We start from the raw sequence: 16,108 nt of genomic DNA, 5'->3' as shown, positions 1-16,108 counted from the left end.
TGCTTGTTCTGTGACTCCTCCTCTTTATCACACAGGGAAGAAAAAAAAAAAAAAAGTATTTTCCCACCCAATTGTCGTGCAGTCTAATCCCAATTCATGAGCCCAAGCTATTTTCCTTACTTTTGTAGCCTTGCTTTTACTGGTGATGGACGATTCTTTCATGTGTACAGACCAATTACCACATGAAAGGCTCAGTCATCATGTGGTGGCATCTACCAAAAACTGTAGCCATGATGTTTTAATTGCACTTGAGGTATGCTCACATATAAAATAAACACTCCTGCCAGAAGTGTTTGGTGGAGCTTGAGTCAGTTCAAACTGGCTCAAAGGTTATCATGCTCTCCTGTACATAGGCTAAGGAAACCTGTGTGACAGGTCTAATTTCTTGTCACAAGAGTTTTCCACAGAAGAAATCATTTCAGAAGATGATGATGTCTGACCAGCTAATCCTTCATCTGAAGTTCATAGCTACTTGTATTAGGTACTGGTTCATAAACATGACTTTCAGACATGTCATTTTTCAAATGGTGGGATTTTGATGAGGAACTGCTTCAGTCTTTAGGCTTGTGTCTTAGGGAACAGACCAGTATTATTGCTGGTGAAAGTTAAAAGTTATTTTAAAACAAGCAAAGTGTCTCTTGAGTATAAAATTTGCATGCGTTGGAAGAGATTGACATGGATTTTTCACAAGGTATGTGGTTGAAATCTTATTTTTAAAGGTGTTGCTGGTATTAATGCAATGTATGGAGATAGGAAGACCAGGAAGCTAGAGGTTTCCTTTCTGTATGCAGCATCTCTGATTTCCATTTTTTTCTTTTATTTATTTATTTTTAAAGTAAGTGAATATACTGCTGTTACCACTGAAGTCTGTGACATAACCAGTCATGAGTGTATGTATCTCATCCCCACATCTCACGTGAGGAGGGTGCTAAAAAGACCAAAAGCTGATAGTGCCATTTTCTCTTTATTTAACAAGAGGTGGTGGAGGGGAGGGGAAAAAAAAAAAAAAGTGCTGTTGATTTTTCTGACGTGTTTTTAATTGTTTTTGTTCTTATTTCTGAGATCTTAAGCAGAGCTTATTAAGTTGCATCTAGGAGCGCAACCCTTGTAGCAACAGACTCGCAGATACAGATCCTTTGTTCTGCTCAGCTGTCTTGGTTAAATGCAGCAGGGACATGGCCACCAGAGGCCGTTACAGCTGCCTGATTTCCTCATCAGTTTTCTGCCATCTACAGACAGCACTGAATTTATCACCCTGATGAGATGCTTTAAAACTCTGCCAGCTTGTGATATTTTGCCAAGGGATACCAGACAGCAGCTCCGGGAAGATAGCTTTTTATCGCAATCCTTTCACTGTTTGGAGTTGGAAATTCTTGCACAAGAGTCAGCTAGCTCATATGCAGCACGAACCTGCTAACCTGCAGGTTGTGTGGGTGGCAGCCTTGCTCTTTATCCTTAAACCTTGAGGGATGTTTATGTACACAATAGATACTGAGCTCTGAAAAGTTCTGCTCTTAGCTTTGCAAAATTATTTATACTAGCAGACTTTTGCTGTGAAATTCATTGAGTACAAAGAACGTGCAGCGGTATTGTGAGAATGGCTGAGGGTAGGTAGCTTACTATCGTTCTTCTTTTCAGAGTTGCTTCCAGATACTCTGAAAACATGTCTGGTGTATCATGCTGTTGTAAATTATCAAGAGACACTTTGATAATTTTCTGTTAAGCACAACCTCTGGCAGTGAAATAAGGCTGCGATGACTTGTGATGAACTGAGAGCACTCAAAAATGTGTTTTGTGTGAAAGAGTAACAGTATGTTCATCAGAATTAAGCTGGAAAAAAATATATCAAGAAGAGTTTGAAAAAGTTCAACATCTGTTTAAAGACTTCACAGTTCTGGTATCTTGCAAAACACAGAAAGGCCAGCTGTGAAGTGCTTAGCAAATAGCTGCATACTGTCTATTATATAGATCATCACAGAATCATAGAATGGTGGGGGTTGAAAAGGACCACAACAATCGTCTAGTTTCTGCTGTGGGCAGGGTCACCAACCAACAGACCTGGCTGCCCAGAGCCACATCCAGCCTGGCCTTGAAGCCTCTGGGAGTGAAGTACCCACAACCTCAATGGGCAACCTGTTCCAGTGCAAAATTAATGTTGCATCTAACAGTCTAGTTTCAAGCCTGGGGATAGAATGTTGCCCTAGGACATAAAATAGGCCTAAAAATTATTTCTTTGAGTGTCCTGGAAATTGCAGGACTTAAAGTGACAGAGTAAGGGGCCTTTTTGGTCCAGCTGATGAGCAAACTGAGGGATCATGAGAAGGTAAGCCAAGATTGCTGCTCTGGTTTTGTTTCCGAGTTTTACGGAAATGAAGCAGCAGCCCGTGCAGAACTGTGGTCATGTTCTGAAAAATCCTAGCAAAGAAAAATGTTGTCACTAAGAGATGTGACCAACAGGTCAGTCCTTGAAAGTCACAGCTCTCAGGTGGAACTATTGTGGACATTTTGGGAGTGGTGGCAATCTAGGCTAATGCTCCACAGCAGCAGGTGTAGAAGAATGGAGCAGAAGGTGTGTATCAGTAATTTTGAAGGAACTGAAGGGCTCTCTGAGCCTGACACTTAGCAATTGGTAGAGCTGCATTCCAGAGTCTAAACTACAAGCTAGGAGAAACATGCCAACATCTAGTTAGGCATATGAGATTCAAATAGCTTTGGTAGGAAACTGTGCATGAGGAGCGTGGGATCTGGCTTAAATGGACTAATAAATCGTTCAAATCATTCAAGTATTTAAAATGGCCTTTTTTTTTTTTTTTTTCTGTACTGTATATGGTTTGTAAGTTTTCCTGTAAGAGTGTAAAAAGAAAGGGGAAGGTGGATTTTTGGAAGGGATGTTTGGGGTAGGAAATCTTAACCAATGATGTGTGGCTGTGAGGAAACACGTTTCTTGTGAAATATTCTGCAATGTACTAAATGGCTCTTTATTTAAAAATAATAATATAAAAAAGTTGCCCGTAGAAGGCAACAAAGTCGGCTCAGAAATAGCGTTCCTAAGTGGAGTTACATCCCGCTCCGGGCTGAGGCAGCTCTCCCCTTCGCCCAGAGGGTGACGAGCGGTTACGCGGCCCTCAGCCGCCGGTGGCTCTGACGTCACACTGCGCCCTCAGGGAGGAGAAGGGAAGGCTTACGGGAGAGGCCATGTGACCGGGGCGGGCGGGGCGCGGCCCGGCCCAGAGCGAGGCGGCCGCGCCCTTTCCGGCGGGCGCTGCCGGGACCAGCGGGGCGGGGACAGCCGAGTGCTGGGAAGGCGCCTGCCCTCGCCTCTCGCTGTAGCTGCCCGCCGTCACTCCTCACCCTCCCATCCCCTCACCTCATGGCGGTGCAGAGCGTAGGGGCTGGCCCCTCCCACCGCCCGCTCCGGCCTCCCCCTCCTCTTCCGCGCGCGGCAGCCGCGGGGCTCCTCCCGACGGGAGCGTGAGGGGCGGCGACCGCAGGTAAAGGGGGAGAGACGAGGACGGTGGAGGCCTCGCGGCCCGCCGGGGGAGGGGGGCGGGCTGAGCGGGGGGAGGAAGCGGCCGGGCGCTCGCGCTCCGACGGGCGGGGCTTGTGGGCGCGAGGCGCCGCCCCGCCTCGGGGTCGAACCGCGGGCCACCGGTGCCGACGTGCCGGGAGCCGTGTGTATGAGGAGCCGGCAGGCCTGGGTGGGCCGTGCCTGGCCGTGGTAACGTGTGCTTGCGTGCGTGAGACTGGCAACGGGGTATTCGCGGTGCCCCGTTCGTCCCGTGGAGATGAACGGATTCTTCCGCGACTCGGTGCGAGGCTGAGTGCCGGGTGAGCTCCAGCAGAGCTTCCCAGCCCGGGCTCGGCTTCGGTGTGAGGTGTGAAGGGAGGTTTTGCGTTTGTTTCCGTTCTGTGAAGGTAAGGGTTGCGTGTGGCGTCTCAGTCCCGGAGCGTCTTTAGGTTGTGTGAAACGCGAGGCTGCCTATCTTAAAAGCTCAAGGTGGGACTTGAGTGAACTTTGGTCATCTGGCTGAGAATGAGGTAATGAAATAGTTGCAGCAGGGATGGAGGAGGTTGTGTCATTGACTGTTGGGTCCGTTTTGATAGACTTCTGGGAAATGCAGGCAGGAGGGCAGCAGCTACGAAACACGCTGTAGTCATTTAGTTGATGAATAACGCTCTGTTTTAGTGAAAGTCCTGCAATTGAGGATTGTTCTTTATATAGAGGAGGATAAGTATAAATAGCGTAGGAAGAATAAGATGTACAAAAAGGTAAAGAATGGATTTTTTTTCTTGTTTTCTCCCCCAGTAACTTAAAATTGAATGCTCTTTGTTTTTTTTCTTTATTAATACTATATTAAAGGAGTACATTTCCTTACTGCTCAAAAAACCTTCTTAAATGGGCTTTTTGAAACTGGTGTGTCTTTTGCTTTGAGCACTTGTGCCTCTGGTGTGTTATCTAAACGCTTGTATGACATCTTTGTAAAAAAAAATAATAATAATATTAAGATAAAGTGTATGTCCTTGTTTACCACGTTTGTGTAATACTTAAAAATAAGCATAAGACTGCGCTCTCATGGACAAAGCTGAAAAACTTTATCTCTGCTTTAGGAGATCAGGGGAAAGTTTTTCACTCAGAGGGTGGTGATGCACTGGAACAGGTTGCCCAAGGAGGCTGTGGATGCCCCATCCTTGGAGGCATTCAAGGCCAGGCTGGATGTGGCTCTGGGCAGCCTGGTCTGGTGGTTGGTGACCCTGCACACAGCAGGGGGTTGAAACTAGGTGATCATTGTGGTCCTTTTCAACCCAGGCCATTCTATGATTCTGCGATCTGATTCTGTTGGAATTAGATTTGCGCTGCAAAATTGGAGGTGCTCTTTCCTACTTTCTGGATTCCTTGGGCTCTGGATGGCATGCATCTTGGCCTTTTAAAGGTGCACGTGACTGAGATTTGAACCAGCAGCTCTGAAGTCTGAATTGTGTGTTACGTCCTTTATGTATTCTCTGCCCCCATGTCTCAGAGAGATGTTCATGAGTACGCATAACGTGACTGAGGAAGAAGACTTGGGTTACAGAGTTAGCTGTGTATTGCAGATTTAAGGAATCTTACTGAGAATATCTGCATTGTTATTTTTTTCCCCAACCTAAGAGTTCTGTATATGAACATCTTTTAAAAGCTCACTGTACCAAAGCCAATGCTTAAAACTTTAGTTTTTCTTATAATAAAAAAGTGCCTTAGAATTTAAGTTACTGAACAAATATGAAGGGATGACAACAGTATTTCAGTTCAACTTTTAGCATGTTCCCTCCTAAGGAACGGCTTGGATTGCACGTTAATTTCTTCAATTAGTGAAGTGAAAAGCAAAGGGATGAAAGAACTGTGAGGTTCCACATGAGATGTTTGTAGGGAATGTTGAACTGGAAAATCACTCTACTTTGTTACTCAGGCATTTTTAAAAGTGTAAGCTCCCTTTGTAAAGCATAGGTGAGACTGTGTGCACTTCTGTGTGTCATGCATGAAAGTGTGATTAGCATTACGTTATGGACATCAGGGTTTTCTAGCTGAATTCTTAATGTACCAATTAATATTCTTATTAACTTATATTTTAGAAACCTAACATTGGAAATACTTAAGAAGCGAATGCCTCTGGATTTTGGAACAAATTGGTATGTATGTAACAAGCCTCCAAAGGGTACATTACTGAACACTTGTGCTGTTAGGGGGTGTTTCTGGTTCCTATGGATTTATGCCTCTGGAAGGGAAGAAGGGAACATATAATAGTCACTGTACACTTGTTATAAGCTTTGGTTGCTTGAACCCACTCTTCTTCCACATAAAGTTTTGTGGATGGGAGGGCATTAAGCAGGTGCACTTATTTGAAAGTCAGAAACATAAAATTTCTCATGGAGCTCTTATAGATGAGCAGAATTGAAAAGACAGCAGAAAAGTTTAAAAAAATTGTGAGCGGCTGTACCTGGGGGTAACTCTTAGTAATGTCGTATCAAAACAGGCCTGTTGTTTTAAAACCCTTCTGGTGAGTCATGTAGTGTTGGTGGTGTGGCCGAAACAAGAGTGGTAATTAATGGCACTGAGCAGGGAAGGGTTGCCAGTGAGTAAATGCTGATGAATATTTTCAGGAAACATTTCTGTAAAAGGAGATGCTTCTGTAGGAAAATGAAAGTTATTACGCTCAGCCAGGTGGAACTGGCTGAACAAATGCAGTTCAGAAAACAGTAGTTCTGCAGAAAAGAGTTTGGAGGTGACGCTGTTGGAGCAGTTGAAGCTGACTGTGCAGGAAAAAAAGACCACTCATTTTGGGTTGAGTGGAAGAAGACTTCCATTGTGTTGTGGAAGTGATAATATCTCAGCTGAAATACAGTGCACAGCTTCAAGAGTTGCACTTGAGAAAAAAGCATGGGCTGTTGAGAGAGGCTCCAGAGGGCAGCGCAGCGGAAGGCAGCAAACGCCTGACCTGCAGTGACAGAGTCGTACGTTGTTCCAAGCCCAGAGTGGACATTTGTGATAGGTTTTGTTAGTCAAAGGGAAGATCTAGATGAAGATCATCAGATAATGAGAGAGTTCCTGACAAACATCAGAACATCAAAGCATGCCTGTGATGTTTATGTAAAGTTTCATTCATAAATATCTTCCTTGGAGAAGAGTGTTTGAATTGCCTGTTGTGAGGAACAGCATTAAGTGATGCTGTACTTGGGTTGAAGTAAATGGCTTGTTAAGGTCTGCCTTAGTTTAGTGACATCGTCTCATTCACAGTTAAAAAAAATCAGAGAGAAAATCCAGAATTCTAGCATTCAGAGATTTTAGTGTACGTTTAGGCTATTTCTCAGAGAAAAGACAGTCTACTTAGCTCTTGAGGGCTGGTGGCCAAGTAGACAAAGTTAGAACAATCCACCATGTTAATTTTTACTGACTGTAATTATTGCTTTCATATAAAGTACAACAATTAGAGGTGATAATTAATTTTCTTTGGCTGATAACTCCCTCATACTTACTTATCTACTTTTAAATGTAAAATATTATTTCGTCTCACAAAATCACGTCTAATGTTTCTGAACATGTAGCTAATTTGTTACAATAAATATTTAACATCTTTTAAGCTCTGTACCTTGTGTTCCTGTGGAGAGAAAAGGACTTCTGAGCAAAGAGGGAAAAGAAATGTTTCCTTGTGGTAGGGTGGTGACACACTGGAACAGATTGCCCAAGGAGGTTGTGGATGCCCCATCCCTGGAGGCATTCAAGGCCAGGCTGGATGTGGCTCTGGGCAGCCTGGTCTGCTGGTTGGTGACCCTGCACATAGCAGGGGGGGTGAAACTAGATGATCACTGTGGTCCTTTTCAACCCAGGCCATTCTATGATTATGTGATTCATTCTAGCTTGTCAGCAGCTTTGCCTGTTATTTGTGCTATTTCACAGATATACTCAGTGTTAAAATCAATTGTGAATTCAATTAAAGAATCTTTGCAGAACAGTGCCAAGTCCAACTAAAACCACCAGCAACCTTCCTTCCCTCCTGGTGAGCCAGATCTCTTCAGTGAGGAGCTGGGTTTGCCACAACCCTGCTGCAGAAATGGCCAGTGAAGGTAGACATGAGTGAACTATGCATGAAAGTACAGCACTCCAATCCAAGCCAGAATAGGACTGGCCACATCTGTGAGGGCAACTGAGCTCAGGAAAAAACAGCAATGTGAAAAAATAATCAGATTCTTCCTCCGAAGAAAGGTGATTTTGTCAGTTTGAGTTCTGTTTTAATAAAAAACTACACCAGTAAAATTACTCTTACTGGTAATATAACTGGAGTAGCTTCTGTTGGTCTTCTTCTGAATTCATAGAATCACAAGGTTGGAAAGGATGTACAAGATCATCTAGTCCAACCATCTTCTCATTACCACTGCTACCACAAGCTACTAAACCGTATCTCGTAGCTCCTCATCCAGACGCCTCTTGAACACTGCCAGGGACGGCGACTCCAGCACCTCCCTGGTCAGGCCATTGCAGTGCCTGACCACTCTCTGAGAGAAAATGTTCTTCCTTATGTCTAATCCAAACCTCCTCTGGTACAACTTGGGGCCATTTTCTCGGGTCCTGTTTGTTTCCTGGGAGAAGAGGTGATTCAAAGCCAGGAAATGTTTGGAGCTGTTCTGAGGTGACTTGTTGTGGTCTGGCTCTCTCACTCATGAGTTTTGTTGGAGTTTTGCTTGGTAGGTGTCTTTGAATCATGCATGAAAAACTTCAGGTTTTTTTGTTGTTTGTGTTGGTTTTTAAAGCAGATCTTTGCCGTTCTTTTATTTCAGTTTTTCCTACAAAAGAAGACACTAAAACTTCTGTAAGGATAGTCTGAGAGAGTTGGAGATTTTTGAACTGCCGATCTTGTAGCTTTTTAGATAGTGCTGTGTCGAGTGTTTATGGAATAAGTTTGCTTTTCTTTGCTTTTTCACAGCCTAAAAGGGTGCAAACAAGGGGAGCTGTGTTCACTTTTAATGTTAACCTACCTGTGGTTCTCTGCTGGGTTTTCCTAGGAGTGGAGTGAATTAATGGAAGTTGGCAGCAAGAGCATAAAGGGAAGGGTAGTGTTGGAAGAAAGCAATGAATTTAAAGAAACAAGAGCAGGAGTCAGAGCTGTGAGCTTGCCTGGCAGACTTGAAGTGTGCTTTTAACAAGTCCAAGGCTTGCATTGGTACACCCACCTCTGCCAGAGCCTGGTGCTTGGTATTGGACTGCCTTGATGCTGGCACTGTATTCCTATGTGGGGAGGCTGCTGCTGCTGTCTCTCAGTATTAGAATCTGAATTCCATGACTTGAATGAGCACCAGAATGGAAACACTTTTTTCCCTCCTGTTCTTTGCCCCCTTTCCCTCTTGAGTCAAAAGCTTGTTAATACAACGTGCAGCACGTGCGGTTCTTCTGATTATCTGGAAAATGATTGCTTGGGGAAATAAATGCAAATCTGTGACTCGTGCTCCCAGGAAATAAAACCACCTTTATCTAGAGGTGTTTTCTTCCTTTCAGCCAGTTCTCTGAATGTTCATAATAACCAGCAGCCTTAAAATAAAAGCCTAAATATAGTTTCCATTTCCTTTCGTACTAGAGAGACGTTAATCTTCTTGAAAGGACTTTGGGTTGGGTTTTGTTTTGGGTTTGGTTTTTTTTTCATTTTAAAGGGATTTATACAGATATCTTAAATTTCAATCTTACATATTAGATGAAATCCAGGAGATTTTCATTGCAGTACATAACAGGAGAAAGGATGTACTGAAATGAATTTCAGTATTGAGCTAGAGGATGAGTATGTAAAACCTACATTTCTACTCCAGTCTAGTTAGTACTTTTTGCTAAGCTGTCATTGAAGGTCTTACATAACTAAGGCTTAGGTTGGGTGGGTGCTTTTCAGCAGAGAGCTCATAGTTACTGTAGCTGAGCAGAAAAATGCTTCATACAGGTGTGGGAAGTTCTTTGTACAGTGCATCAACAAACAGGCATTTTCTTGTTCCTTGTTTGTAGCTGGTATGTGCACGTGCTTACATTCAGGCTCATTTGTGCCAGGCAAATTGATGTTAATTTAACACCTTTTCTGCTCTTCTTTCACTTTTTCTAGTGAGTTTATGGAAGAAATGCTGTGGCTGTTCTCAAGCTCTCTGACAAACTAATTTCAATGTAAGTAATTATTTGTTTGCTGTTGTCAGTTAATTGTTATGCAGCTCACAGGTCTGTGTACATAAGGAAAAAGAAGATAAATCGCATCACTTAAAAGTTTTCCTTTACTTTCTTTTCTGGGAAGCTTTTATGTTTTGAGACTTCCATTTTTATATTCTGGGCCAGATAAAGATGTTAGTTGCTCATCCGTGAGTCAAGCTTACACGTGCTTCTTTCTTTCCATAGGCCATTCTCAGGAAGAACCAGCCACACGAACTGCTGAGGAATCCTCTGTACGTTACACGTTTCCACCATTTTAATCATGTGTTTGTTTTGCTCAGGTTTCAGTATTGCATCACCTCGTGTTGAGTAACAGAAGCCCTACTGTTCGTTGATCAATGTGACAGTCCCCAGAAGTTTACGAGATGAGCCAAGCCCGTGGGAGATATGACTTCTGCATTGGGCTGGTGTTGGCTATGAGCTCCAGCATCTTTATTGGAGGGAGTTTCATCCTGAAAAAGAAAGGCCTTCTCCGATTAGCTAGGAAGGGCTCCATGAGAGCAGGTAAATGCATGTTTAAGAAGCTTGACGACATTCCAGTTTTGCTGCTTAATAGATTACTGAATTTATGATCTCCTTCTTACTTTTAGGTATATGGAACCTAAAATATTTATTCAGTAGTGTTTTTGTTGTGTTTTTTCCCTTTGGTGTCAAATACAGCTAACTCAACATGTGACACATACTACTTGATTTGCATACAGTGCCCTCTAGGGACCCTTGTTATAAACTATTCCTTTGCATGTTAGGTAAGGTTTGAATTCATTTTGCAAATTGAACTTGGAACCAGCACTCTTAACTACATCTGTGCTCCTAAGAGGGTGGATTTAACTGCGTTTGTCAGGAGATTGTTTTAGAAAACTCAGAGTCACATGTAGTGATATGCTGTAGTGTTGTCTGTTATCTGGAGCTGCTGAAAGTGTTTGTCTCTCATTGTTGCCTTTTTAAAGCCAGGAACATTCTAAACAGTGCTCAGTTCTACTTGTGGATTAATATAGTACCAACACAAAAAGCCATGTTAATGGAGACACTTTATACATTTTCAGCTTTATTTTGTTGAACTGAATTTAACAATATTAAATCACTTTCAGTATAGCTGTTACCATTTTGGGAATTGATTTTTCATCAGTCTGTCAATGTTTTGATTGGAACAATAAAATTCTGACTAGCATTACCTAGATTCTTTGTTTTCCTTCTGCCTGTCCCTGTGTTTGCTAAATGAGGCTCATAGTTGCAGTGTTTAGTAGCAACCAAGTCTGAGTTCTGCCTGTAGCAGGGAAGGGTACAACTTAAGGTCTTAAAGATTTTAGAAGCCACTTCCCCACACCTGAATGGCTGTAAGGGAAATGAGGGATTGTTACACTAAGTTGGAGCTGTAATAGAATATTGGTTTGAGAGCAGCATGAGATGAGCATGCAGATAGTTGCAGAATCCTTAGATCGTTCAGAAAGTTGAATGTTTTTAATTTAGTGCCAGTCCTGTCTGCTTCTGAAAGATTTTGAGTGAGATGCACAATTCATTTTGCCTGGTTTGGAATGGGGAAGTGTGACTGCATTTCACATTGATGTATGTAGTTGATTGTCTAAGCCATGCCTGATTTCCACAGTGTTTTTCTGAGACGTGTAACTTGGCTTTTTGTGTTGCTACAGTGAGTTGAAAGAACTGTTTTTCATTGTAAAGCAAGTATGATCATCGCTGCCACTTCTAATAAAAAGGAAATAAATAATCAGTTTCCAAAGCAGGCTGTAAGCATCTGCACGTTAGAGCTTGACAATGATTTCAGTTCCTCTAGCTCAAGAGACCATATAAAAAACATAGTAAAGACTGCCCGTATTTTTAAGAGCAAACAAAAATGTTTTGGCAGTGTTATTAGTGACAGAGCTAGCTGTTTGTTGATGTATGTTTTTAATGGAGTAACAAACACTCTTTCAGGTCAAGGTGGTCATGCATACCTTAAGGAATGGCTGTGGTGGGCAGGACTTCTTTCAAGTAAGTAACTGTAACTTCATGTATGCTGTAGCCTGTGTTTTGCCTTGTAGCCTGCAGATACCTCCATGCAAAAGTTCATGATTCCAGTTAGCAGGCTCGGGAGATACAACATGGACACCAAAGTAAAGCACCTCTTCTAATTTAGCAGAATTAATTTTAGGGCCTGTTGTAGTCCCCCAGCCTGTTTTGTGTCGAAAATAGTAATGGAGGTTTTGTATTCTGCAAGTACTGTTAGCCCAACCCCACCATTAGATTTTTCCCTTGTTCCCTTACTGCATGTTTGTGTGTGCAAGAAGATTTGCATGGATTCACACGTTTGTTGCATAAGGCACCCTAACTTCTTTTTTGTTATCATTACTACTCTGCAGTGGGAGCGGGAGAAGTAGCTAACTTTGCTGCCTATGCTTTTGCACCAGCTACATTAGTGACTCCTCTAGGAGCTCTCAGTGTTCTTGTAAGGTAAGAAATACTAACAGAAAGCAATATGATTGCAGAGAGTGAAGCTAAATATTTATAAGTGCCTGAGATATGCTGTAATAAATGTGGTTTGTTCTTAACTATAAATGAAGAGCAGTTATAAATGTCAGAAGTAACTCTAAGTTTCTCCAAATTCGAAGTGACTGCTTTAAAATGGTTCTGGCAGTCTGCACCTCAATATGTGAAAAACCGTTGCCTTCTCCATTTTAAAAACATATTGTATACAACACAAGAGTATTTTCAAGATTTTTGTCTTTTAAAAAATGATTCTTACAAGTGCCTCGATACAGAGTTCAGGGGAGGCAGCATAAAAAGGAGCTGCAAAATCCTACAAGTTAGTTCTGCCTGCAGCAAGTATCTTGATAGAAAATCAACTATGTCGCTATTTTGAATAAAAGCTTAACCAGTGGAATTGCTGTAAGTGATTTATGGCTATTAAAGGTGTTCTTGCTCACTAAAAAGTGCACATTATGTATGCAACTGGCATGTATGGTCAAATCAAGCTGTAAGTTGATGAGCAAATAAATATTACTGATTGCATGTTTTGTTCATTTTTTTCTTCTTCTTAGTGCCATTTTGTCATCCTTCTTTTTAAATGAAAAACTTAATCTACATGGAAAAATAGGGTGTTTGCTAAGTATACTTGGATCAACTGTGATGGTAATTCATGCTCCACAAGAGGAAGAAGTAGAAACTTTAGATGAAATGTCCAACAAACTACGTGATCCAGGTAAGAAAAATGCTGGCTTGATTTCTCAGTAGTTAATACAGAGAGACGTGTACTTACTCTTCTCTAAGCAGAGAGTTTTATTACCAACCTCAAATACCAGAAGGATGTCCTGTGTCTGCTTCACGTTGTCACAGTGGAGTAGAGATTTAGGTTCTGCAGTGTGATTCCATAGGGTCTTCAGGCTGATAGAGTGGCAAAGGTAATGTGCCCAAGTTTCTTTATTTCAGCAAGGTCACAATAAAATTATTTTAACTTCATTGTTGGTGGAATAACGACAAACTTGCTGATCTTTTCTGTTAAAGCTGAGCCAATCGCCTTATTAATGTTTTTTGTTTTTTTTTTGTTACCCCTAAGATGTTTGATAGAATGTAAATAACAAGATGCCTTTTCTCCCCAAACACAGGTTTTGTGGTCTTCGCAACAGTTGTTGTCATTGTGTCTTTAATTCTAATAGTTGTGGTGGGACCTCGCCATGGACAGACCAACATTCTTGTGTACATCACTATTTGCTCTGTGATCGGAGCATTATCAGTCTCCTGTGTAAAAGGTCTGGGCATTGCTATCAAGGAACTTTTTGCAGGAAAACCAGTGCTGAAACGTCCCTTGTCTTGGATTCTGCTGCTAAGCCTTACTGTCTGTGTGAGCACGCAGATCAACTACTTGAACAGGGCTCTGGATATATTCAACACTTCAATAGTGACTCCAATCTACTACGTAATCTTTACGACGTCTGTTTTAACTTGTTCTGCTATCCTGTTCAAGGAATGGCAACACATGGCGGCTGATGATATTATTGGCACCTTCAGTGGCTTCCTTACTATTATCGTGGGGATCTTTTTATTGCATGCCTTCAAAGATGTTAACTTCACCCTAGCAAATTTGCCCGTTTCCTTGCGGAAAGATGATAGAGCAGCAAATGGGTCTTTGCTGAGCACGTATGACTGTTTTAATCACGATGAAGAAAGTTCTACTTGTGTAAGTGAAATACAATCCACAGAGAGTCTCTCAGCCAGGAGAAATGGAAGTCTGTCAGCCTTCTGAAAACATCTACTTGTTAAATAAGAGAAGAACAATTCTGTAACTCTGGATTTTTATTTTTTTTTTCCTGCTGTGAAATGTCTGAGCTTGTCTGGAACCTCATGTACTTCTTAACAGTGTGGGTAGACAATCTTTAAGTTCTATTAGTTTGGATCACAAACACTGAAGGGGGTTTTGATTTGCCTTATTTTTACTTTACGAAAATACTAAAATGACCTCAGACCACAGTTGGTGTTGTTGCTTAAGTTATGTAAATACTTTCATTTCCCTCTTCTGTTTCAAGATGTATTGCACTAATGACAATTTTATCCGAAATAAATGGCTTTATTTCTGCATTGGTGGTAAACGGATTGCAGTGGGCCTGAATCCTTTGTCCTTATGCCCCAAATGACTGCTGAATGACTGTAACGTTTTATTACAGTGGGAGCTGTTCCAGCCTTTGGCAAAAGAAAGCTACAACCAAGCAGCAGTAATCCTTTGAAAGTCCTGCTTTTACCTGAGGCTTTGTTAGACCTGGTGGATTTCCATCAACAAACCAACCCTAATCAGAGAACTGTAGTTCTGCTTGCAGTAATGCAGTTGCTGCCTTTGTCAGTACTTCAGGAAGTGGACCAGAAAAAAAAACAAATCCAAAACGTTCTAGTGGTTATTTTTTTTAAAGCAAGCTCACAAAGGCAGAAAATAAGTATTAGTGATGTAGTTTTATAACAGCATTCCTCCTGTAGATGGGGAAGGCTAGAGCCAACTGTTTACTGCTCTCATTTTGTCAGTTTCAGTGCTTAATGTTAAGGAGTACAGTTTATTACCAGGACAGAAATCAAGCAACTCCCACCTGTGAAACTGACTCTGCTGCCTTCCTTTTCGTATGTGGAGGAGACACCAAGATGTCAAACAAGAAAAGGTCCTTGAAATTCTGGGTGAAGAAGAGGATTTGAATTTCTGTCTGGTTTGAAGGAACATCACGTCTCTATTGTTCAGGTACAGAGCACAGCCCTCCAAAGACCCTAAAAACTGCAGGTTGTGCAGCAGTAGCACCAGACTGCTGGCTGCCACTTCCAGTACCAAAACACCAGCCTGACTCACTGAGCAACAGGCTAAAATTTCATGTAACATTTTACTTTATATTGTAATAGATGCTTTGGATTCTAGATCCCTTGTGTTTGATAATTTAAAATAAGACAGTTATGCCTTTTATGAGCTTTCTTTTTTCCCTTTAAGGGCGAGCAATTATACTAAGTGAAGAGGGTGGTGGATTTTTTTTAAAACACTTACTTAAATCTGGTTGAAGAAATAATAAGCCACCTTTGAAAGTGTTTAACTAACAGGGAAGTAATCTGAAATTCTCTTATGCATATTCATTGAAGGGAAAATATTCTAAATCCATACTAATGCTAGTATTTTTAACATGTTAGAGATCAGCTAGAGGGCTGCTAGTTAACCAGTGAGAATTATAATTTACTTTAATCACACCACAACTAGTTATTTTTACAGAGTTCTTAAGCCAAAAACCAGGTTCTATTATTTAACTGTTTATGTAGCACAGGCCCAAAGCATCTCTTCAATTCTTTAATTGAAGCCTGAAGCAGGAAGGGGAATGTTTGACTGACTAGAAGGTTTCCTGGCACTCCACTGTGAAGAAATAACAGTTTTCTTTAAGAAACATTTCTTTATCTAGTAGAAGAAATGCTTGAATCAAGCACAAGCATCTCCCACACACCATGGCAGCCATGTGTGCCTGCTTGCCAGAACAGTGGCTCTCAAGCACAGACAGTCTGGGAAAACTTGCATCAGAGTAAATTTACTTGCAGACTGCCTGGCAAATCTCTATCTTCTGTTTTGTGAGGAATTTTAGCTCGTTTTTTTCTCCTTCCTCAAGGAGAAACAAGAACTCCTTCTCACTTGTAAACACGTTTGTATCTCCAATCAAAATACAAGCTGGGGAAGAAGCTTTTATGAGGAAAACGTAGAGATCCCATTCTAGTCAGTTAAGGTTCTGCCACTTAGAAATACCAGGAGTATTATCAGTCACCTCCACCTTAAGTAACCATAGAGCAGTTCCCCTGAGCTAGCCTTCATTTCCACAATTACTGATCACAGAGAATAGTTTTGTGTGTAGAGGAAGAACAGTCGACTGAAAAAATCAGTTATTCACAAAGCAGCTGCAGAATTCA

General features: G+C 41.7%; 1 protein-coding gene across 4 annotated transcripts; it reads left to right on the top strand.

Moving 5' to 3' along the window:
• The first annotated feature begins 3,214 nt into the window (after nt 1-3,214).
• Nucleotides 3,215-14,283, top strand: NIPA2 (NIPA magnesium transporter 2). Of its 4 annotated transcripts, none has more exons than XM_085213443.1 (8): nt 3,216-3,491; nt 5,608-5,664; nt 9,609-9,667; nt 9,988-10,210; nt 11,636-11,692; nt 12,061-12,151; nt 12,739-12,899; nt 13,303-14,283. In XM_085213443.1, the coding sequence occupies exons 4-8, from the start codon at nt 10,072-10,074 to the stop codon at nt 13,938-13,940; spliced, it is 1,086 nt and encodes a 361-aa protein (XP_085069569.1). In that variant the 5' UTR covers nt 3,216-3,491; nt 5,608-5,664; nt 9,609-9,667; nt 9,988-10,071; the 3' UTR covers nt 13,941-14,283. The 4 variants fall into 4 exon arrangements, with proteins under 4 accessions (XP_085069580.1, XP_085069569.1, XP_085069572.1 ...); XM_085213446.1 differs by lacking the exon at nt 3,216-3,491 and adding an exon at nt 3,562-3,915; XM_085213449.1 differs by lacking the exon at nt 3,216-3,491 and adding an exon at nt 4,017-4,038.
• The last annotated feature ends 1,825 nt before the right edge of the window (nt 14,284-16,108 follow it).

This window comes from Meleagris gallopavo, chromosome 1 (assembly GCF_905368555.1).
Source record: "Meleagris gallopavo chromosome 1, MGAL_WU_HG_1.1, whole genome shotgun sequence".
Lineage (NCBI taxonomy): Eukaryota > Metazoa > Chordata > Aves > Galliformes > Phasianidae > Meleagris > Meleagris gallopavo.
This window is presented reverse-complemented; position numbering and strand designations above follow the sequence as displayed.